Below are 24139 nucleotides of genomic sequence, written 5' to 3'. Positions count from 1 at the left end.
GGTGGGTGCTAAGCTGTGTGTGTAAGGGGGAATGAGAGGACACCTGCTCAGCCTTACCCCTGCCCACCCCCGCCCATGTACCTCATCAGTGTTGTAGGTTCAGGCAGCTATAAGGTGAATTACAACAGAGAAAGGAAGTGGCTGTGGCTGTGGCTGTGTGAGAGGGGGACGTGGGCCAGGAAGCATAAGGCAGTGGCCTCCATCTGAGTTTAGGTTGTTCCACTTCCTGCTGGGACTGGCACGGAGCTCATGGGTAGGGTTACTTGAAGGTAGCTGTCTTCAGTTTAAAAATGGTGATGTTTTCAGCCTGTAATGAACCAGTCAAGTGGCGCATCCAACTGTAGCAGCACCTGCTTCCCTTGCTGCGTCTGGGCACAGGTGGTGCATTGTCACAGAAGCCTCTGTGGTCTCTTTCTACAATGCACGCCAGGACTAGTCGATTGTACGTTAAGAAGAGTTTAATTTTGCAAACTGGGCCCTAGAGCTGCCACCATCATCTTGGTAAAAGAACCTTGAAAAACTAATCGTATAAAAATCCTTTTATCCCTGTAAAGACATCACATGTTGCCTACCCCATATTCCCCAAAGGAAAGTATCTGCATCCAGCTTTTCTGGTCTGTAACAATGCTTCATTCGACTGTCTATCACAGGTACAGCAGCTTATGCAACATTATGTATAAAGGAAGGGCCTATGCACTTCAGGGATATTAAAAACATAATATATGGTCATTGAGTATTTTGTATTGAATAGTGTACTTGTATTGTAAACAAGTGTAGTGAATCAAAAGGCATGAAGATAAATAAAATGACTGACTAATTCCAGCTGTTGGGTTATATATTGAAATCTTTGCAATAATTATCTCATCATCAATTCCTTTGCAGGACATCACACCTGGCCTGTAGTCTGAGGCGAACTATTACATCACTAAGCTGTAGAAGTAATTTCATATAATATTTCAACTCCTACCTAAAAATAAGAGCAAGTCCTGTTAATCTCCTTTCAGATGAGCTGCAGTGGCTATTTAGCAAAGTAAATGTGTTTTAAAGTTCATGGTGTTTCTTTTCTAATGGCAACAGGACTGACAAAATCAGAGCCAGGTTCAATCTCAGTCATCAATGAGCTGTGGAAAAAGCTATACAAGCCAAACAGATAGTGAGGTTAAATGACTCACCCAAGGTCATATTGGAAGATCTTGAGAGCCTTGGCTGAAGATCACCTATTGCTTTAGAAAAGGTTAAACATCATCCCCTGATTGTAGAGCCTGGGAACTAGAGCAAGACAGGGAACGTGACATGCCTAAAAATCACAGAGCCAGGTTCGATCTCAGTCTTCCTGTCATCACTGTTCTTTAATCTCACTGCAGTGTCAAGGTTAACTATCACCACTGCTGATCATTTTTGGCATAAAGAACAGGAAAGCAAGGCCCTCCAACAGTGGGAACCAGGAGTAGCTGTGCCTTTACCTCAGGTGCCATAGTTCAGCTGTGCAAAGAGCATTATCCTCATTAGCCATGAAAAGAGTGGACAGATAAGTGTGCTCAGGCAGGTTAAGGCAGATCTTGAATTAAAAAGCAGGAATGTCTCTGGTCTCAGCAGTGGCCTAGGCCCTAAAGTTATTACAGACATTGCACTACCCAAAATTGGGGGAGGAGAAAAACAAGACCAGTTGTATACACTTTGTTTACCAGCTTGCAATTCTATACCATACAGCATTATGATAAACTACATGAAGATATAAAACCTGTTTATATATTAGAGCTGCCATTTCCCTGTTCTATTTACATAATTTGTAAGGGGAAAAAAAGGACAATCGTTTTGTGACACACTCCCCCCAAAAGCAAATTATCTTTAAAAGAATGGGTATTAATAGATCAAGGATCAGTGAATATTGTTAATTATAGAAAAAAGATATCTATAGATATAAAACATGGAAGATACAGATGTTCAGAACCTTGCTAACTTCAAATACAAAGCTATAATTTAGACAGTTTACAATAAAATGTGTACATTCAAAATTTACAATTTTTGTCTTCAGTTAAAAACTTCCATAGATGAGAATACACTATGCAGCCTTTTTTAATAGCCCAGAAAAAATAGCCATATTTAAAATACATTGTAAAAGCTGCACAAAGTCAGTCTAAAAACAGGATACTACAAATGTAATTTAAAGCGCTGTACACTTCTCAACTAAGTGAAACAGCTCATTCAGAAGTGGCAAACCATTTTACTGTGAGATATTCTGAAACCTGTATACTTGCACTAAGAAAGGTATTGTTAATACATGCTAAACATGTTCTGCATTTTAGCTGTTCAAGATGTACATGGAAAATTCTGAAAGCACTGCGTTTATTTTAAAAGACTGAGATAAATCATGTTGCATCTAAATAAGTGTTACCATGCTACATCTAAGAAGATTCACAGGCAATTTACGAATTTTATAAATGGCAAATGTAGCAAAGAAGAAACTGTGCTCTGAAGGACAATGAAGAAATATATAAAATGCAAAGTAAAAACCTTTGCTTAAAAAACATATATATACTGCATTGTACCTCCGGCAGACCATACGTAATAAGGTCACCAATATCTATGTGTGGTGCCACCTAAGTTCTATAAGCATTGGAACATGATGCTTGTAGCCTGCAACAACAGCAAACAAAAGAACATCTTCAAACAGTGGGGGAAAGCTCTCCCAAGGAGAGAGATGAAAGTGCATTATATTTTGAAAAGTGCATGCGGCTGTCTTTTTACAAATCCACACAGAGAAAAGTGCAAACCGGAAACAGTGTATTTGTGCTTTTTACAGTCTTTTTTCTGTTTCATTTATGCTGTTCACAGGCATAGCACTGTAGCAGCAAATTCTTCCAATTACCGTTTTTTGGGGATGGGTTTTTTTTCTGAATGATAAAATTCTTAATTGTTTCACAACTGATTTGAAAAAAAAAAAGTCATTTCTCCTGCTTATTACTACTAGCTCACAGGGAGATGGACAAAGTGTCTAGTAAACAGACTAATGTGAGAAACAAGGTGGAGGAGGAATACCTTTCACGCTATACAGCGTTCTTCTTCAGGTCTGAGAAGAAGAAGAAGAAAAAAAAAAGAGCTCTGCATACTCAAAAGCTTGTTTCCCTCACCAACAGAAGTTGGTCCAATAAAAGATATATTCAGGCATTCACCCTTGTCTCTAATATCCTGGGACCAATACTGCATAGACTAATGTGTCTCATTTAACAATCTCCTTTGTTATGAAAAGGCAGCAGCATGATTTATCAGTTCATTAGTACAGGGAAGAAAATCTTCCAAATACTTTGAATCACAAAGCAACTTAAAAGAATGTCAAATATACTGGCCTTCTGGGAGTGGGACATTATTCAAATAATGCAGTATCAAACCCAGAATGCTTTTACAAGAAACTCACAGGCAGGGACTGTGTCCAAATAGGAGTATATGATTTCCACTCCTGAATATGACTTTGAGGTGGTTAGAGCCTAGAGAGAGAGATTACCAAAAAAAGCAGGTTTCATAGTTCAGATAAAATTTAAGTCAGCATTCCGTGCAGATGATGTTGGGGTTATTGGATGTGGTTTAATGCTTATAGATCATTGCACTCGCGCTTGATGCACAGGTTGTAAGCATTCTGGTTCAACAAATATCATCCACAAGTTTTGCTCCATTAATCCCACGATAGGTTACTCTACTAGGCCGAACTAAGACTCCATGGTTTGTCTTACAGGTGAAGTAGCGCTTGTCACCCACAGATCCATCATTCTTTCCCTTGGCACTTCTGAGTTCAAGTCCAAGCCATATTCCAGGTGCAAAGTCAGCAGGGCCAATGTACCTAATTGTGCCCATCTCATTAGAGCTGGTCAGAAGGACCTGAGACCCCTCATGTAGTTTCACAGATCCCTCCGTGTTAGTCGTAGTGGTGTTGCTCCAACTACGCCGCAGCAGCGAGCTTCTAGATCTAGTTAGAGAAAGAAATTGGGCTTCTTTCAGTGAGCACACAAGGGCATTTTTTTCCTACGATTATATTGTGCACTGTTTCTGAAAGGCATTTTAATTTACCTTTTTAATAGACTATGTCAGTAGTAGGATGTGTATGTGGTTATTTACAAATAGAACCAGCACATCATAACATCAGCTAAGTGAAAGGGGAACTGATTTTCAATATGTTAAGATCAACCTTTTCTTTATAGTAGACAATCGTATCACTAACAGAGAGCGGCATAAACAACTTGCTGTGCTTATGAACAGGTTAAGCCAAATCAAGTTGTGACACAGCAGGGCCAGCCAGTATTAACAGGTCAAAACTGGGTTATAGCACATGCTGGCGATAGAAACACATTAATATTGAATTGTGTAAAACACTTGGAATAATGAATGAACTACTCGAACAGAACACAAATTCTCCACTGAATCCAGTGAGGTACCGTACCTGAAGAGAATTCTCCTTCTCAAACGGAAATGTTCCCATATTCTTTTTTCCTTATGTAAGTCTAAGTATAATATGGCAACAGAGATCAGAAAGCTCAGTGTGCAAAAACTGAACAAATAGTTAATACACTGAGAAATTTGGCTCTGTCCAATGAATTTAAGTGGTACAGGGCCATAGCGCTTTGCAATGCAGAACTAGGACTTAAGTGCTGAAACTCCCTGAAAACTGTTTCAACAAAAGCGACGTGATCAAATGTGCAAAATGACAGCCCACTCTGCATTTATACCTCTACATGAGAAATAGATCATTTTCATTTAGATGCTGGGAGACTCATACAATGAAAGATAATAAAACCCACTGCAAAAATCCATAATCTAAGTGTCAATTAATCTAATTATATACAGCCAAGGAGAAAATAGATTTCATTTTTAAAATATCAGATCAGATTAGATTAACATGGTATATTTGAAGCAAAGTAACAAGACAAGCAAAAAATGTGAAAAGCCACCTCAGAAACAGGACAGAATGCAATTTTTTTCCATGATAGATATATTTCTTTTAAGCTATAGTTTGTCAACTGGAGTTGGAAGAGTTCACAGTTGAAAATTTCACTCCCTGTTCTATTTTGGTGGCACGAGATCCAAGGACAAGCAAAAGTGGCTCACTTCTCCTAGACTGGTCCTGCAGTCGTTCCCTCTCAGCCAGAACTCTGTGGGAGTTTTGTCTGAAAGAAGACTGCAAGAACTGGTCCTGTGCATTAATGGAAATTACACATGTGAATCAAAAGGAACCCACACCATTCAGTGCAATTACATGCACATGTCAAGAGAAGAAAGTTCTGAGCTTTCTTCCTGTGATTCTAAACTACAGCTTGCCAGTTTTGCACAGTTACTACATATTTAAACAAACACTCACTTGACAAAGGAGTTTTTCCTGTTTATCTCCTTCTGTGAAGATGCAGAAGTTGTACTTAAACTTCGTCTAAAACCTACATGAGAAAGTGAATAAATAAGGTGACTAAGCTGCTTGATTTAAAAATAAAACTTGCACAACCACTTGCTTTGCTCCCATCTCATTTGCTAAGTACCCTCCCCACCACACCTAACTACAGGTGCTTGGGAAATGGTAAGTATTTTGTTGTGAAAAATTCCATAAGAACAAAAAAATCTTCAAGAATTTTGAGGAGGAAGAGGAACAAGGGGTAGGTAAAAATAAATAAATCAAAAATTTGAAACAAACATCCTTGAAAAAAATGCCAAAATAATTCACTAGCTCTTGTATCAAACCCAAATTATCTGTGAATCATCCCTATTCTGATCTCCTCAACAATCCCTTCTGTGTCTGAACCACTGCCCTCTGTTTTGTTTTCTTTTTGTATTAGATGGTAAAATTTTGGGCAAGAACTTTAATCATCATCAGTAAAAAGAGTACTATGGTAGCAATTGAGCACAGGGCCCTATCGTACCAAGCACTGTAAAAATACATATTAAGGCACAGTTCCTGCCCCAAATTGCTTACAGCTTAAACAGATGCAGAAAGAGGGGAAGTTCACTTGCTCAAGGGCACACAGCAGGTCCGGGGCCATGACAGGAAAATAACTCCTGGCTCTTGAGTCCCAGCCTAGAACCCTATCCGATGGGCCAAAATGCCTTGTATTTTATATAATAAAACTGAGTGCATAAAGAGTACACAGAGCTTTACAAAACATCTTTTTAAGTCAACAGTAGACAAAGGGGGAAATATCCATTTATTGCAGTAAGTCCATTCTGAAGCCAGGGTTGGGGGGGGGGGGGGGGGGCTGTTGTTTTGTTTAAGTACAAGCAAAAACCCCAGTATATATCAATAGGGATCAAAGGAACTGTTCAAGGAAGTGAATTCACTTTTATTCACTGGATTGATGGGTTGCATTCCGACACCCGAGGCAATTATTTCCTCCATTTCTGCAACTGAAGGAACTGATACCATATCAGTCTCCTAACTCCAATCCTGCTTGCAGACAGTGACTGCTGGCTGCTTTGTAAAGGAGGGAGAAGTCAAGTAGCAATGCATCTTGGGGCATCTGGGTTGCTCTAAAAGTCTGTTTTGCTTTGGCCATTCAAAGAACCTGGGTGGCATGTCCAGGAAGCTGCAATTTCTCGAAATGTTCTACAGGCTATCCAAACAAATCCAGACCCACATCGCAGACTCTTACCTGGGAAAGGATGATTCATTTTACCTGATGAAACTTCTGTGAGGGAGTCTAAGGAACCTGTTAATCTAAAGTGAGATAATAGGTTAAGTCTCACAAATTAAAATTGTTCAATTTCAACTTTAAGAAATATATTGCTGGGCTATTTTGTCTGAAGAGCCGTTGCAAGGTTTTTCAAAAGACTTAATATGTTGGATTAATTTAGAGTTGAATCCTCCCCACCATGCTGGTTAAATTTTCAATCCCAAATAGATTGAGCTTTTAGTTGCCCACAAGTCAGTAAATGCAGAGTTCAGAGTCCCACAGAGGCCTTACCTCTGCCTTGTATACATAACTACAGAAAGTCTTTTGTCAACAGACAGCTAGTATTATAAAATTGTACGTGTGTATCTAAGGATACAGAAATAGGTACAGTATGCTCAAGATCAAGAAAACTCAGAGGAGACATCTTAAGTCTTACTGAGGTGCAGGATGAAAGTTTGCCTGAGAGCATATGCAGCAACAGAAATGCTATATATATATATATACACACACACACATATATCTAAAGGCTACAGATAGAGAGCTGATTCCTCTGCGTGCTATAACTCAACAGTAGAAAGGGGGAAACTGTATATCATCTTGTTATGCTGTGTGGCATCGCACTGTGATGGTCTGCCATACTAGAAGACTGGAAGAGAAGAAAAAGGGGAAGTGGAGAAGAGAATGGGTATGTCAGTCGTGGTAACTAGACACAGGCATTGTGCTCATCCACTGGTCACAAGCACACATGGCTAGAGAGCACAGGTTTATCTCTGGTATTCCTTCCCCCAAGCCCAATGGTAGTGGCTGCGATCCAACTGTGTGGGTGTTCTGGCTCCTGTTTGCAGTTTGAGAGATCTATACCCACCAGGAAGCTATGTAGCATCCACAGGCAGAATCCTTGTATTTGAATTCTGCTCACAGTATCAGGATTTGGCCCTAAAATGAGAACTTTCAAAAGCACCTACTTAATTAGTTATGTCCTTAAATTTAATCACTTAGATACAGAGGCAATGGGATGGAATGAAATGTTTTTAAATTTGTGAGGTTGCTGGAACAGCCACCTGGGTATGCTTCCTGTTTATGTAGCACTGGTGATGTGACATACTAGTGCTCTTTCAATAAGCTAGTCTCAGAGCCAAGGGGATCTACTACCTCCCCAGCAGCAGGAATAATTGTTTTTCCTCTTTGGTTCGTTCAGAATTTTGTTTCCCGTTGGAGAGGAAGTGAGAAAACGTTTTGTGACAGACATAAAACGATATCATTACTCACCTCTGCACTCTGGTTGGTGGGGCAAATATGCCATATCTGGGGAGACAACTGAAGTACTGGACCCCTCCAACTGAACCATCATTCTTGCCCTGAGGTTTGTTCAGTTCAATGCCACACCAAAAGCCTACAGTTGGGATTTGGAATTTCAATATTACTTTTACCCGGGGTAACATTAAAATTTTGTACTTGGAATAGTTAACAGATGCTCAAATTGTTGCGCATATGACTAATTTATACATAACCAAACCCAGGACAGGTTTTCCCTTACCCAGAAGTGATCTCATTAAGTCAAATCAAAATGTATGCCACCACCAAAATACAGAAGAAAAATAAGAACAGTTAACTAAATTATATTAAAATACACTGAGATACGAGTGCTATATTAAAAATAGCCCTAGAAATACTGTTGATTACTCAAAACTTTTAAACCTATTTTAAGAAAAATGGCCTATTTAGATACAAACAGAAAAGAAAAAAAGCTTTGCATCTTATTTAAGTGAATTTAAGGCTGCTGAAAGCAGCAGATTGACAAAGCTGTACTGGCCATTCCTCTGCACTTATGCCTTAATCCTGAGCTCAAATGACCACTACTAAGATTCGAATGTCACTCAATGCTCATTCAGTCCTTTTCCCTCTCTAAAATCAGAAGTAATTATTACCAATTGCAAGGCAGATTTTGTGATGCAAATACAAGTGTATAAGGAACTAGGACTGGCCAGCAATTCATTTCACACAGGCTACTGAACAGCCATCAGATGGTAATAAGTTTGATCACTACCGACCTGTGAAAAGTGTCAGCTAATTATGTAAAGGTGAGAAATTCTGTATCCTATTAGCAATCCTTATGCTGTCCAGCCCCAAAAGACTCAAAATTAAATACAAGTAATTTGGTGCTATAGGTTTAAGAGCAATACTAATTATCAGCTGAAGAAATAAGAACAGTGACCTATGATTCACAAGGGATCAGTATGTCAAAAGTTCCTTCTTTCCTGTCCACCAAAGGCAGGTGACACAAAACTATTTGAAAAAGATCTGCATTGCCACCAAAAATAAACAGGGAGAGAAAAATCAAGTTTTTGCCAATTGCTCAGAAAGCAGCGTTCTGTATCGTTGCCTACTTTTTGCCATTTTAAATATGGCTGTTTCAAAGGCGAAGAGTTGCAATGGTGATGTTTTCTTTAAAAAAAAAAAAAAAAAAACACACCTTACATGGTGACCACTCAGCTAGTCAGGAAATCCATTCACCCAATACAAGTTAAATACAGGAACATAATCATTTGAGGTTAACAGACTCTTTTGGCTTTTCCATTAAGTTCTATCGAATCTATATTAGTCTGTCAAGTTAAAGAATAATGACATCTTAAATGGGGATTGCTTACCCTAACATATTTCTTGAGATGATGAATGTGGCTTGTGCCTGCTGATGGTTCATTCTGACATTTTATCTTAAGCAATTTTTTAAAAATATTGATATCACCAAGTGTCAAGACAGAGTATTGCCACTTTAAATCTCAAGCAAGAGGGCCTCCATTTAAACTAGGGGAGGTACAAATATACCAGTTACCCTAAGTGCAGACATTGCGTAATTGAACCTTCTTTGCATCAATCTTATGGCTATGTTCTAGGCAGAGGTTTGGATTATGAAAGAGCTCAAAAATGACAGGAAAGCGTAAGAATAACCTGGCTGGAAAGGATACATTTTCAAAAGTTATAGTTCCTATGGCTTCAGAACAACCCACCTCCATCTGAAAACACCTAACTATATAATACTGGGGGGAATTTCCAGCACCTAAGTTCTCTAGTTATCGGTAACTCCTCATTGGGCATAAAAATACAAAAAACGGTCCTGACAAGTAACTGAATTCAAACAAAAACTCAATATACCACCATGACACATCTAAAAAGGGAAGAGCACTAAATGTTCTAGCAGAGCGTCAGTAACGCAAGACATCAATGTGGTCAAAAACAGCGGCATATAAAAGCCCAGGGGGAAAAAAGGTGTGCAGCCTTAAGAAAATGAATGTCAGAAAGTATAGTAAGAATACTAAAGACTGCAATGTCAAGTGACAGTCACAATTTAAAGTACCATCTTCTCCATTTCGCTAGGCAGCTCCATGTCAAAGTCAAATATTCCATTATAATGAAGTGAAATTGAGATAAAACACTTAAATTGCTGGATTTCTATTTTAAATATTAAGCTCCAAACATTTATATTGTTCCTAGGACATTTCGCTGATTCTACAGTGTAGTTTAAGAACAGATAAAATACCTGGTGCAAACTTTGTTGTCCCATAGAATCTAACAGTGCCAGTTCTCTGCCCTACCACTAACACTTTGTCTCCAAGCTGAATTTCTCCTTCATCAAAAGGGTTTTTTCTTGTAGACGGAGAAGCATTATTCAGTCCTGTTTAATGAAGGGGAAAAACTGAAATAAGCAGAACAGCAGTTTTGAAATGAAAAGAGGCGTACATCATGATGGCTCAGCAGGGAGTCAGCCAACCGACCGGTCAAATATTCATATATGCTCTTAACAAAAGGTCCTGTTCCACACACGCTGCTTAGAGAAAACATTCCTTTGCTTCAGTGGGTATTCAGTCTAATTAAAAAATGCTGGATTTAAGGTTTACTTAGTTGTTAGAAGTTGCAGTAATAGTCTGAAGTGCAGTTCATCTGTAAGTGAAACTAAGAACAGCACCTTCTTCTGCAAATTTTCTAATAGTAAAATGTTACAAAAATACAAAACTTAAATTTAAGGACTAACTATCTGACAAGTGCCTCCTTTAAGTTATCACCCCAAATAGTGACAAAGTAAAAGCAAATACATTTATACGAATATTTGACCAAACAGTTAACTGACCTGCCATCCCTACTCCCAGCCTGTGAAGGTGTTCTTTAATAATACAACAGATACAGTACCCGCACTGCTTTTAGTTGAGGTAGGAGCTACTTTAGGCACTGCCTTTTTATTGCTGTTAGTTGAGTTCCATTTCTTGGGATGATTCTGTTTGCTCTCTAAAGAGGTAGTAGAAGAGGAAGAACTGCTGGATCCAAGGAAAGCTGACAGAGGTAATGCAAATAATTATCCAGAGATGGTATGCAGGAAAGGACAAGTCAACTAGATCAAACGAGCATGCATGATACAGAAGAACCTCATTAATTTACAAAGCAAGCAAGGGAGCAACCAATTAAAAGGCAAAGTTGATACTTCACAGCATGAACTTTAGCCATTTATTTTCACATCGGTAGATTATTTTTAGATCTTTATAATACTTCTTGATGTGCTGGTAAACGTTCTAGTGTACATTTGTTAAACGAATGAAGGATTAGTAACATAAGCCCTCATCACCTCACACTCAGTATCCAGTTTATTAAACAGATGAGAAGTAGGGAAAGTGACATTTTTGTGGGTGAGTAATGGTGTGTGAACTAGCGCCTAATGTATGCATTATATACTGTATTAATATTCAAATCCTTAAAATAAAATAAGAATGGGAGATAAATCACTTTTATCCCCATTTGTGAACATATTTAATAAGATTTATCTGGTTTTAACTTTTTCTTTTAGCTCTCTCTCTCTTTTTCAGCTCTTCTTTTCTGCCCAAAAGAAACACCAGGTATGTCTACACCTCAAGCTGGAGATATAATTCCCAGCTCATGGAGGCATACCCATGCTAGCTCTGATCATACACGGGGCAGCTCCTGACACTGAGGGTACACACTATTTTTAATATGTTAGCTTGATCAGAGCTAGCATGGGTATGTCTCCTCAAGCTGGAAATGATCCCACCAGCTCGAAGTATAGATGTACCAACTGAATGTGAAGAAAAATTTTACCCTCTTTGTGCCTCAGTTTTCCTATCTATGAAGTTAGAGATAATACTGCTTATCTGACTCACAGGAATGTTGTGAGGCTCTATTCATTCAGTGTTTGAGATGATTGGAGCTAGGACACATTCAGTATTCATATAATTAAATTCTCTATCTTGGGGAAGCGGGGGTGTCAAAAAATATGAAGTGCAACTGTTGAGAGCCAGAGCCAGAGCACAGATTAAAGAATGGGGTACCTAAGGAAAGCGTACAAGAAACCAAAGGCTCCGAAGTTAAGATACTGGCGGTCTCAATATGAACTAAAAATAGTAAGTCCTAAAAAAGTATAAAAATAGTGGTTCTGAGTGTGCAAAGGTAACATTCAAAGCTCAAGATTTTAAAAGGTGGATGCCTAAAGTCCGTATTTAGGCACCCAATTAGGTAGCCCAATTTTCGAAAGTGCTGAGCACCAAGCACCTCCCACTGAAGTCAGAAGTGGCTGGGTTTTCAGCACTTTTTGAAAATTAAGCCAATTATTTAGGTGCCTCATTAGGAATACGGATGCCTAAAGTTAGGCTCCTACATCTTGAAACCCTGTCTCAAACTAGTAACTGTTCATGAACTGAAACGTTTGGGAGGAAAAAAAAAAGGATGTTTTTTTCTCAAGAAAAAATATACTCAGTCAGATGAAGGGTAGGTTTCTGTTTTGTTTTAAATAATTGCATATACTCAAAATCTTCAAAGGCAAATAGTAATAGAATACGTGTTGTGAAACCTTAGATGGGGGCTGGATTTTTATAAAGTGCTGAGCATCCACCCTCTGATAATCAGACCCCTTTGCATTGTCAGGTTGAGCACCCAAAAACTGAAGCATCAGAAGTCACTAGCCAATTATAAACCTACAGATCATTAGAGACTGGATTCCAATTTTAAAAGAAAAAATAATATTTTTACAGACTTAACATGGTTTTGAAATGATTACATTACAGAAGACAAATCTAAAAATGCTGTTACACCATTATAATTTGTTACTCAACACTCAAACGTACAAGTAATAAAAGGGTCAAAATTCTGATACTTGTTGAACACAGTTCCCACTGGAATACATGCAACCAGCAGCAGGAACACAGGGGAAAAAGATCCACCAAAACCAACAGAAAGGTTGTTCTACAGACGATCTGCAACATGATGTGGTTTTCTTAGACAGAACCTCAGGCATAGGGGGCTGGGCTCCAGAGTTATACATGCATCTGCCATGCCATGCTGCCCTGGCAGTGGACCATATCACTCAGACTAAGACCTGAAGGGACCATCATGATTAAAGCTACGGTTTAGTCATGGCTATTTTTAGTAAAAGTCATGGACAGGTCACGGGCAGTAAACAAAAATTCATGGCCCGTGACCTGTCCATGACTTGTACTGTATACCCCCAACTAAAATTTGAGCCAGGGGGCCACGGGGCACTGCGCAGCCCAGGACTCCTGCTGGTGCTGGGGGTGAGGGTTGGCGGGGCTGGCAGGCTCCCTACTCAGCTCCGCATGGCTCCCCAGAAGCAGCCGGCATGTCCCTGCAGCTCCTTGAGGGAGGGAAAGCCAGGGAGGCTCTGTGCGCTGCTCCTGCCACGAGGTCCAACTCTGCAGCTCCCATTGGCCGAGAACAACAGCCAGTGGGAGCTGCGGGGGTGGTGCCTGCCACGCTGAGCCCCCTCCCACACCCAAACTACTGCTGCTGCTGGGGCATGGGGGGTAGTGGCCCGAGACTGCCCCAGCAGCGGCCAGTGCAGCTGGCCCACGGAATCCGTGACTTCCGTGACAGACACACAGCCTTAATCATGATCTAGCCTGACCTCATGTACATCACAGGCCACAGCCTCACCCACACACCCCAGTAATAGGCCCACAGCCTCTGACTGAGTTACTGAAGGCCTCAAATCTTGATCTGAAGAGTTCAAGTTATAGAGAATCCACCGTTCACTCTAGTTCAAACAAGCAAATGACCCAGACACCACACTGCAGAGGTAGACCAAAAAAAAAAAAAATGAACCAACCAACCCAAGGTCTCTGACAATCTGACCGGGGGGCGGGGACGACTCAAATCCTTCCCAACCCTCAATATGGCGATTAGATCCCAAGCATATGCGCAAGAGCCAACAGCCAGACACCTGGGAGAGAATTCTCTGCAGTAACTCAGAACACTCCCCATCTAGTGTCCAATCTCAAGCAACTGGAGATATTTGCTACTAGCAGTCACAATGGGCCATATGCCATTGTAAGCAAACTTATCAAGCTCAGCCTCCGAAAACGTTAGTTTTTTTGCCCCCAGTACTCCCTTTGAAAGACTGTTCCAGAACTTCACTCCTCTGCTGGTTAGAAACCTTTGTTTAATTTTAAGCCTAAGCTTACTGATTGCCAGTTTATGTCCATTTGTTCTTGTGTCAGTATCAGCCCTCTACTTGAAACAACTCCTCCCCTTGCTAGTGTTATCCCCTTGGTGTACTTACAGAGAGGAATCATATCTCCCTTCAGCCTTTGTTTTGTTACGCCTAACAAGCCAACCTCCTTGTCTCTTCTCGTAAGGTAGGTTCTCCATTCCACTGATGACCCTACTAGTCCTTCTCTGCACCTGTTCCAGTTTGAATTCATCTTTCTTGAACATGGGAGATCAGAACTGCACTCACTATTCCAGATGAGGTCTCACCAGGGCCTTGTATAATGGTAATAACTCTTCCCTAACTCTACTGGGAATACCTCGCTTGACTCATCCTTGGACTGCATTAGCCTTTTTCACAATGGCATCACATTGGTCCCACTCAGATTAATCCTGCTCCTAGCGGACTGGTGTACAGGGCTGCTTGGAACTAGAATGCAGGTATACATTAGCACTGCTTTTGCAGCATATCTGAGTAACTATAAAGAGGGGTAGGGGAAGGGAAGAGACTTGATACTTCCTTTGCCCTTCCCAGAATTGGCTCAAAATGAATCAACAAGGGGAATTTAGTTACCTTCTTTACCAGGCATAGTTTTCATTCCTTCTTCAGTAGCCAAAAAGGTGGATTCAGCACTACTATCTTTTTTTAATGTAGCTAAGCCTAGGAGACAAAAAAAGACAAAAAAACAAATAGGGTCAACAAATACCCTGCCAATTACCTATAAATAATTTTACAAAAAAAACCACATATGCAAACAGATACAGTACTGGGTTTGTAGACCCCTGAACCAACCATGATACCTCCAAGTCCATCATTTCAATCTACATACATACTATAGACACTAGTAATCTTTACAGAAGGGTATGATATCTAGTATTCAGAACACGGTACAGTACTGGCAAAATGTCCTAATCCTGACTGATACTAGTTTCCTCTGTGACCACTGGCAAGCCGCAACTTCTCTGTGCTCTCTCCCGTCCCTCTCTTCACCAATCTGTGAAATGGGGCCAAGGTCTGCCCAGGATGCTTATTTAGTACTCGTAAAATGCGTTGGATTCTTCAAATATAAGTACTACAAAACCACAGTATTTTTATATAAAACTTCTAGTTGTAAAATAATTTACCAATCATGTTAAACCACTGACACTTAAAAAACGCTCCAAAGCAATCAAGCGATATTATAAACAAATTGCTTGCCAAATGTTTATATTGAAGCAATCTGAGTTAACACAAGTGAACAAAAAAATCCTTTAAAATCACAAACATCTGATTTCCTTAAACACACTCAAAACCAAACTTTTTTGCTTTTACTATTGGAATAAGAGTACCAACTGTTAAATCTATAATTTCAATGTATGCACGTATTTATACAAATCTGAGTTTCAACCTCATAACTTTTGTTTTCAAGCCTATGAAAACGGATTGAATATGCCAATATTAATCTAATTAAAGAGCCTATTACACTACATAGCAACAATGTAATAACATATGTATGAACTAATATTGCTGCTTAAATACATGCTTCATGGACAAGCTATTTTGTATTCATAAGTGGTTGTCTGCCACTAGGCTAGGCAAAGAGAACAGAACCTTCCGAACAATTTTGCTGGTACTAGTGATGAGGGCAAAGTGGACTTTTTATTTAATTATATTTATTGGCTTAGCCCAGATGATATATTATTTTGGTATTATTTATTACTGTATTCTATTTTAAGGTGTTTTATATTTCAGCGTTAAAAGTCAGACACGTGAGAACATTGTTCATGGCTGGAGATACGTTTTAGAACAGAAAATCCTTGATGATCACAATAAGTACCAGGACTAATGTGACCATTACTAATGAAATCTAATGGACTATTTAAAGAGGAAATATTTTTATCACAAATATAAATATCAAAAAGTACAAATAAAAAAAAAGCATTAAAATATCTATATACAATATTAAAGGTAAGGTTTGACAGAACTCTGCAGTCTATCTACAATATTTATAGAAGATGTACTAATTATTTTGCACGGCCTATAACGCAAATAATTTATTGGTGGTTAAGGCAATGAAGAAATTTACTCCAGTAATGTAAGGAAATGTTTCAGAAGAAAGCTCTGTATTTGCAACTTTATCCTCCCACCCTACCAAGTGACTCCACCAGGCACATTAAGATAAATGGCCCTTTGGCATAAGAATATCTTACAATGGCAGCTCACTACATACTGCTTACACATGTAAGCCCTAGCGGTGCACCAGGTGTAACTTACTCTGATTTTGTCTTAAAGCAAATGTCAAATTTTTGGATTTATATAGACGGCTAGGCACAGCTGTGTCAAAAAACAGATTAATCACAAACTGCTGTCACGAATGCATCGCCTCAGAGGAAAACAATCCTTTTCCATTTTAGTCAAGATCTTTTGAAAATAAATCAGAGCTCAATCTTAACAAACAACTGTCTTATAGCTCACAATACTATGAGTGGACCAAACAGCCAAAGTGAAGACTGTTTTATAGAAAGAGATAGCAAAACTGTAAAGTGGGTGGCCTAAGCTAACAAATGTAATTATTTTACTGAAGTGTAGCATTTTATGCAAGGTGTCAGTTTTTCCACATCATGTTAAACTGCCTGGATGTTAAGTTAATTGTCTAAGTTGATATGATTAGGACAAGGCATTTCAAAAAAAGATGAGCTCCGTGGAACATATCCTTTTTCAGATCAAGTCATAACCATGCAACTTATACTATACAAATGCCCCATTTCTAGCAAAGGTCAGACAGAGAACTTCAAACTTTCTGAAATATGTCAGTGTGTAGAAAATTCTGGCTGTTCAATTATTTTTAATGGTCACAGAGCAGCAAGTCTACCACATGGACATGACAGCAAGAGTCAAATGACTTTTGCAGGTCATCCCAAATCACTGCCAAAAAAATTTATTCCACCATCCCATCATGTTGTCTGTATATGCTGCATATTTTACAGTTAAAAAAGGAATGTTTTTGTAGCCAGACAGCCAGCCCCCCCCTCTCAGACCAGCATTGCTGGAAACACAGGAGGAAGCAGGAACAGGGCACTTAACATATATTCCAGCACAGCCTTTGAAGCTGTGAAAGCACAGGTGTGCTGCTACAATGTGCCTCTGGGAACAGATACGATTAAGCTCACAGCAGGCAGAGGCCCTGTGACAGACATGGCTGTTAGCCCCTACTAAATAGCGTGATGCACACACACCAACATCCTAGTTGGGAAAATATTTACCCTGATAAAAGAAATGTCCAGTAGTCGACACTTATTGTTTCTCTCCTTTGCAAGTGTAAACTACTCTTGCGAAAGCTGGCGTCACCCCGACAGACCAGCCTCAATTTGGCATAAGAAAGGAGAAAGAGAATAAAGGAGTACAGAGGTATAAGTAGGGGACCTACAGCACCATGATTTTTGAGTGCTTTTCACTATCTATCTGCTGGTCAGATAAGTGACAGCCTCCCAAGGCTTCTGCAGCTAAGAGGGTCCCTACGCCTTGTCCCTTATTCGTCTTTCCGCGGAATTGAGTGACCGATCCTGGCTTGGCACCGCTGGAATCGAGAGATGCAAGGAGGGTAAGAAGCACCCACACCTGATCTCCTATCTTTAGTGTACACATATTTTGAAATAGAGCTCTATACTTTGTTTTCTTTCTTTGGGATTGTGGCTTCAGTTTTGTAACTTGTTTGTGTGTGTAACATCTCTACATTTAAATAAGTAGGCACTAGCAATTTTGTAACCACATGATTAGAATCTAGCTTAATAAATTTTGGTAACCATTTATGCATAAGCCTGACTTGTTTTCTCTGGTTTACTGTAAAGCAGCCAACACAATTAAAGAACCTCAGCCGTTTTGGCTCTAAAGCCTGGCCATTAGGTGAGAGTACTAAGAGCCTAGCGTTGAGTTGTGCCGCCTCCACGGGGCAAACTCTTGGGGCACCTGTCAGTCAATCCTGGCTGCCCGCTGCGAAGGAGCTCTGAGCTCTAGCAGTTAAAGTCACGGGTGGTTAGGACCTTGGGGCATCCGTCAGCCTAGCCCGGGCTGCCCGCCGCGAAGGGACAGTGCGTCCTAGCGGTTAAAGTCACGGATGGTATAAACGGGCATAGCTGGCACCTCACCAAACATCCTTGGCCGTCGGCTAACAGAAATTGGCGTCACGAACAGGATTGTGATATAGGCTGCACTACAGTAACACAATGAAACCAGTCATGATAAACACCACAGAATTCCCTGAGCTAGAGAAAAGTTTGACCCAAGAGGGATGGGGAAATCCTCTGTGGAGCAAAGAACTGCTGGAGAAATATTGGGGAAAACCAGCAGAGATCTGGCAGCATTTCTGTAACTGGAGAACTGCCTGCAAGATGAAGAAAGGGAAAGGAAAAGGTGCTTGTATATGGCTGCTTACTAACGTTTGGCAAGCTGCCTGTAAGGATTATCATAGTCTGGCAATAGAATTTAATAGGCTGCAACAGGAAAGGGACACACTGCGCAAGGAATGCCAGAATTTAGATACCAGAGTAAGAACACTGAATAGGGATATGGAACATCTTCAGAAAAGATTACTTCCCTTAATTGAGAAAGAAGGGATAGAACGAAGGGAAAAACTGGAGACTAAAACACGCAGTATCAACCGGGCTAAAGTTGAGACTGCTCTCTGGCTAGACCCTGAGGAATGGGATGGAGACATTTGGGATTCAGCAAATGAGTCCCCCTCCTCTGAGGAGGAAGGTCCCTCTGTAAAATTAAGACCAGCTATCACACATCACAAATCAGAAGAACATGAGGAAAATTTGAGTGGGGCAGAGCTGGATGAAGAAGGGGATGACAATTATCCATCCACCTCTTCAAAAACAAAGAAGGGAGGTAAAAAGGGAAAAGGGAGTAAAGCTCCAACACACTTTACCAAAATTACCACCCGCCAATATACTCCCATGGAGTTAAAAACAATCCAGGGAGATTTTGCTAAAAAGCCTGAGGAAGGTATAATAGAGTGGCTGGTCCGCCTCTGGGACACTGGGGGTGGATATATACGCCTGACAGCCCAAGAAACTGAGCGCCTTAACTTAGGTGCAGGAATATTCCTGGAACACTCAGAGGGGAACACCCCTAAAACACTTTGGTCTCTGGCTTGTCGATGGGCAAGAGGTATTTACCCAGCAGACCGAGATGAACCCACAGTAATGCACTGGACCAACATAGATGAGGTAAAAACAGCTCTATTAACTGTGGCTGTTATTAGCATGCTTGGCCAAAACCCTCAAGAGTTAGCCTATGAAAGCCCATGGGAGGGTCAGGTAGATGTAGATGATCTCAGACCCCTGCTTAAGGGAGTTCCGAGTAACCACAGGGCTATGGCACTGTCCCTTAGATCAGAAGCTGCAGCACATAACAGTACCTTTCGGGCACTGCTAAACCTTCTGGTGTCATACTTTAGAGAATTCGGAGACATCAGAGCACTGACAGGCAAAGCTAAGATGCGTTCCCTTCAGGGAAACAAGGGGGCACCATCTAAAGGACATAAAAACAAGCGAGAGCCAAGTTGTGGAGACAATGTCTGGCTTTAGGTTATCCCAGAGATGTGATAAATGGACTGCCCACAGAGCGGCTAAAATTATTCACCACCTTTAAAAGAGCTGACTGGGAGACAACTAATGCTACTCCCAGTGCACCTCTGCAGCTCTCTCCTCTTTCCCCACCTGCAGACACCCGGTATACTCCATTGCTGCAGCAACTACAAGAGTTACCAGAGCAGGGAAACTAGCTTGCGGGGGCCAATCTCCTCTCCTAATAAACCAGCTTAAATCCAAAGAGGAGAAAACAACAGCAAAAGACCCCCGGATACATGTAACTGTAAATGACAAACACATTATTCCTTTCTTAATGGACACAGGGGCTCAAAGGTCCATGATTAAGCGAGAAAGTTTTCAGGGCTCGCCACCTACTGGCGGAAAACAGGTACTTGTTACAGGGGTAAATGGCAGTACCATAACTTACCCATTAGTTAAGATAAAACTGGATATCCCATTGCAACCCCACCATCAGCCCCGAAAATATGAGGTGATTTTGGGCAATGCCAACATACTGGGCATGGATGTTTTAAGAGGAAAGAAGGGAAGGATTAATGGGGAAAGATGGGCTTTTGGAGTCAGTTCTGTTCCTCATGCCACCCACCTGGAAGAGGAAAGCCCTCCCCACTATTCTGTAAACTTACTTAGCAGCGCGCCTGCTCTCCCGCCCTCAACAGTAACAAACACAAAGCAGTATAATGTCCCAGCTGAGGCCATAAGCCCTGTTACTGACCTGATCAAAGATTTGGAACAGCGAGGAATTTTAATTCGTACCCACTCTCGCTTTAATTCTCCTGTGTGGCCCATCAAGAAACCAAATGGCAAATGGAGACTCACTATAGACTATAGGAAGCTAAACAGTAACACTGGACCATTAACTGCAGCAGTCCCTAGCATAACAGATATTGTAAACACCATACAAACCTGGGATAAACCCTGGCTAGCAGTATTAGATGTAAAGGACATGTTCTTCATGGTCCCTTTGCAACCAGCTGACCAGGAAAGATTTGCTTTTACTTGGAAAGGTGTACAATACACTTTTACCCGAATGCCACAAGGGTTTAAACACTCACCCACTATTTGCCATGGGGCACTGGCAAAGGTCCTAGATGACCTTATACTGCCACACAATGTACAAACTGTGCAATACATTGATGACATCTTAATAGGTGGGAAAACCTCAGAAGAGGTACAGGAGGCTATGAATCAAATCAAAGGAGCACTAGAAGCCCTTAATTTAGAGTTACCAGCTGAGAAATGCCAAGGTCCCTCCCAAGAGATAAAATTCTTAGGTACTGTATGGATGGGAGGTAGGAGGTCTGTGTCTAATGACACTGTGCAAGAGCTAAATCAGGCACCCTCCCCTGAAAGTAAAGATCAATTGAGACAGATTTTGGGAACCCTGGGGTTTTGGAGAAAACATGTACCTGGCTTTGCCATTATAGCCAGACCATTGTACAATTTGTTAAAGAAAAGTGCTGCCTGGGAATGGGCTCCTGCCCATGAGGAAGCCCTCAGACAACTGATAGGGGAGATACACACCTATCAGGCTCTGGGTCCCATACATCCTGAAGCCCCATTCCATTTGTACCTAACTGTGGGAGCCACTGGAATGTCTTATGCTCTCTGGCAAGAAAGTGACACTGCTCCCAGACGACCAATTCAGTTTGGTTCCAAGTCATGGCAAGGGTCACAGGCTAACTACACGCCTTATGAGAAGGTGCTTCTGGCAGCTTACACAGCCTTGAGAGAAACTGAGGAATTAACTCAGGATAAGGACATCACAATTCACACTCCTCTTCCAATCATTAAACCTATATTGGAAGGGAAAGAGTTACCACCTGGTGTAGCACAAAAGATGACTATCCAAAGATGGGCACTTTACATACACCACAGGGTAGGGAGTGCAGACACTGCACAAAACCCCACTATGATTCAGGAATCCCTATGGAAAGTAGGAATGCCTGATGAATACCGCCTGCCTCCACAGCAGTCTCCCATTAAGGATGCTGCCCCATTTGATCCTTCTAAGCCTGAGGGAGTATGGTTCACTGATGGCAGTGCCAGGCTGGTAAAAGGAAAATGGAAGGGAAAAGCTGCAGCAGTGCCTGCAGACACCTCTGCAGCACCCCTAACTGCTGAAATTGATGGGTCAGCACAACTTGCAGAATTGGCTGCAATTAAACTGGCCTGTGAAGCAGGAGCCACCGCAGTATATACGGACTCCTATGCAGTATGGGCAGGTGCCACTCAGTGGATCACTAACTGGAAAAATAACCACTGGGAAATAGGAGGTAAACCAGTCTGGGGACTGGAATACTGGAAGTGGTTATATCAGCATGCCCTGCAACAACCCCTGTCTATAGGACATGTCTCAGCTCATCAGAAGAATAATACCCCAGCTGCACAGTTAAACAATTTAGCTGATGCAGCTGCCCAGCTCTTTACCACACAAGTAGAATGGGAACGCTTATATTCATGGTTACATGATAATTTAGGACACACAGGAAGTGATGAGTTAGTGCGGCAAGCACATATCAGGGGGTGGCCTATCACCCACAGACAGGCTAGAGACCTGGTACAAGCCTGCACTATTTGTGCTGAGACTAGAAAACATATAGGAGAAGGACAAAGGTTTGCCAGGCTAAGAGATGGAAAAACACTATGGGCAACCTGGCAGGTCGACTATGTCGGACCACTGCCCACTACAAGGCAGAGGTGGAAATACATCTTGACTGGAGTAGAAATTGTTTCAGGGATTGGTTTTGCATATCCAACCCGATTGGCAACAGGGTTGTCCACAGTTATGGGACTAAACCGCTTAACAGCAATTGTCCCAATGCCTCAAGAAATCCAATCAGATAATGGTTCGCATTTTAAGAATAAACTTGTAAGGGAATGGACCCTTAACCATGGAGTCCAATGGACCTTCCACCTTCCATATCGACCTCAATCTAATGGCATGGTCGAGCGCTGGAATGGGTTGCTAAAGAATCATTTGAAGCCTACTGATGGCACATGGGGAGACAGACTGGACGAAGTGGTGCAGAGATTAAACAACAGACAGACTCCTACAGGAAGTCCAATCAGCAGGGGATTCTTCCCTACAGGGAAATCTATCTCCCCTGCCAGAACACCACTGCACAGTTCCAAGTATGCTCCCGGAGATACTGTTGTGATTAAACACCCAGCCCTGGGAACCTTTACCTGCGTTTTGCACGCCTATAAAGAGAAAGGTGTATGGAGTGCCTTAAATGCTGATAAAAGGCTAATAACCATTACAGAGGCTTGGATCACATCCAAGACCGGCTGACCATGTGATTTATTGCAGGAATGGTCCCATCGTTCCGAGCAACCTGCCAGCTAACCTGTCAGCAAAATGGATCATGCAGCAGACCTGTTTGATCACTAGAGACTACTATGGACTGTTGATATATTTGCCATTACTTATAATAGCAGGTGTAATTTTTGCTTTTGGTTTTAAAATAAGTTTTTTAGCTAGAACACGACCCACCAGAGATATGTTCCTGCAAGCCCTCATGATCCTTCTGTTGGCTCCAGTCACCTTGGCAATACCAGAACATCCTCTTCGGGGAGCAATCCAAACCATCGCCTCAGCTGCTGGTGCTACCAATTGCTGGATGTGCACCTTGCTAGATTCAACCAATGGACTGGGACTTGAATTGGTACCACTACATGCAGTGGCTGAGAATGGACAAACCTCATGGATGCAATGGTTAGCTCAACACTTGGGATTCTCCCTCTCCCCGTTTTACATTCGGTTGTGAAAACTGTTTTAACCATTTTAATTATTGTAATTGTTTTTTGTGTAACTTTATGTATTATGAAGCGTTTGATTCAAACTACTCTTTCCTCCACGCAAATCAGATACCTAGAGCTAAAAAGGGATCCTAACCAATTCCGCGAACCCTCATCCTCTAATTTGGTTGTTGGGTATTTCTATATTTCCCCAAGGAGGGCAAGAGGTGCTGGCATCACCGCCACCTTGCAATCTGGGATGTAGTGTGGTGCATCAGGGGGTGGAATGTAGCCAGACAGCCAGCCCCCCCTCTCAGACCAGCATTGCTGGAAACACAGGAGGAAACAGGAACAGGGCACTTAACATATATTCCAGCACAGCCTTTGAAGCTGTGAAAGCACAGGTGTGCTGCTACAATGTGCCTCTGGGAACAGATACAACGATTAAGCTCACAGCAGGCAGAGGCCCTGTGACAGACATGGCTCTTAGCCCCTACTAAATAGCGTGATGCACACACACCAACATCCTAGTTGGGAAAATATTTACCCTGATAAAAGAAATGTCCAGTAGTCGACACTTATTGTTTCTCTCCTTTGCAAGTGTAAACTACTCTTGCGAAAGCTGGCGTCACCCCGACAGACCAGCCTCAATTTGGCAT

The 24139-nt window shown here is 41.3% G+C and overlaps 1 protein-coding gene across 2 annotated transcripts in view; it reads right to left on the bottom strand.

Annotated features, from left to right (window-relative positions):
• Positions 1-817: 817 nt before the first annotated feature.
• The window catches only part of CLIP4 (CAP-Gly domain containing linker protein family member 4), a 65438-nt gene continuing 42116 nt past the window's right edge, over positions 818-24139 (bottom strand). Inside the window, exons 11-17 of one of the 2 annotated variants that reach the window (XM_073338632.1) lie at positions 14722-14808; positions 10830-10970; positions 10183-10317; positions 7914-8037; positions 6624-6688; positions 5348-5420; positions 818-3961 (exon numbers count right to left, since the gene is read on the bottom strand). In XM_073338632.1, the coding sequence (XP_073194733.1) occupies positions 3640-3961; positions 5348-5420; positions 6624-6688; positions 7914-8037; positions 10183-10317; positions 10830-10970; positions 14722-14808 (947 nt within the window). In that variant the 3' untranslated portion in view covers positions 818-3639. The remainder of the gene's footprint in view (positions 3962-5347; positions 5421-6623; positions 6689-7913; positions 8038-10182; positions 10318-10829; positions 10971-14721; positions 14809-24139) is intronic. The other variant, XM_073338633.1, reaches the window with a different exon arrangement.

This window comes from Lepidochelys kempii, chromosome 3 (genome assembly GCF_965140265.1).
Source record: "Lepidochelys kempii isolate rLepKem1 chromosome 3, rLepKem1.hap2, whole genome shotgun sequence".
Classification (NCBI taxonomy): domain Eukaryota; kingdom Metazoa; phylum Chordata; order Testudines; family Cheloniidae; genus Lepidochelys; species Lepidochelys kempii.
This window is presented reverse-complemented; position numbering and strand designations above follow the sequence as displayed.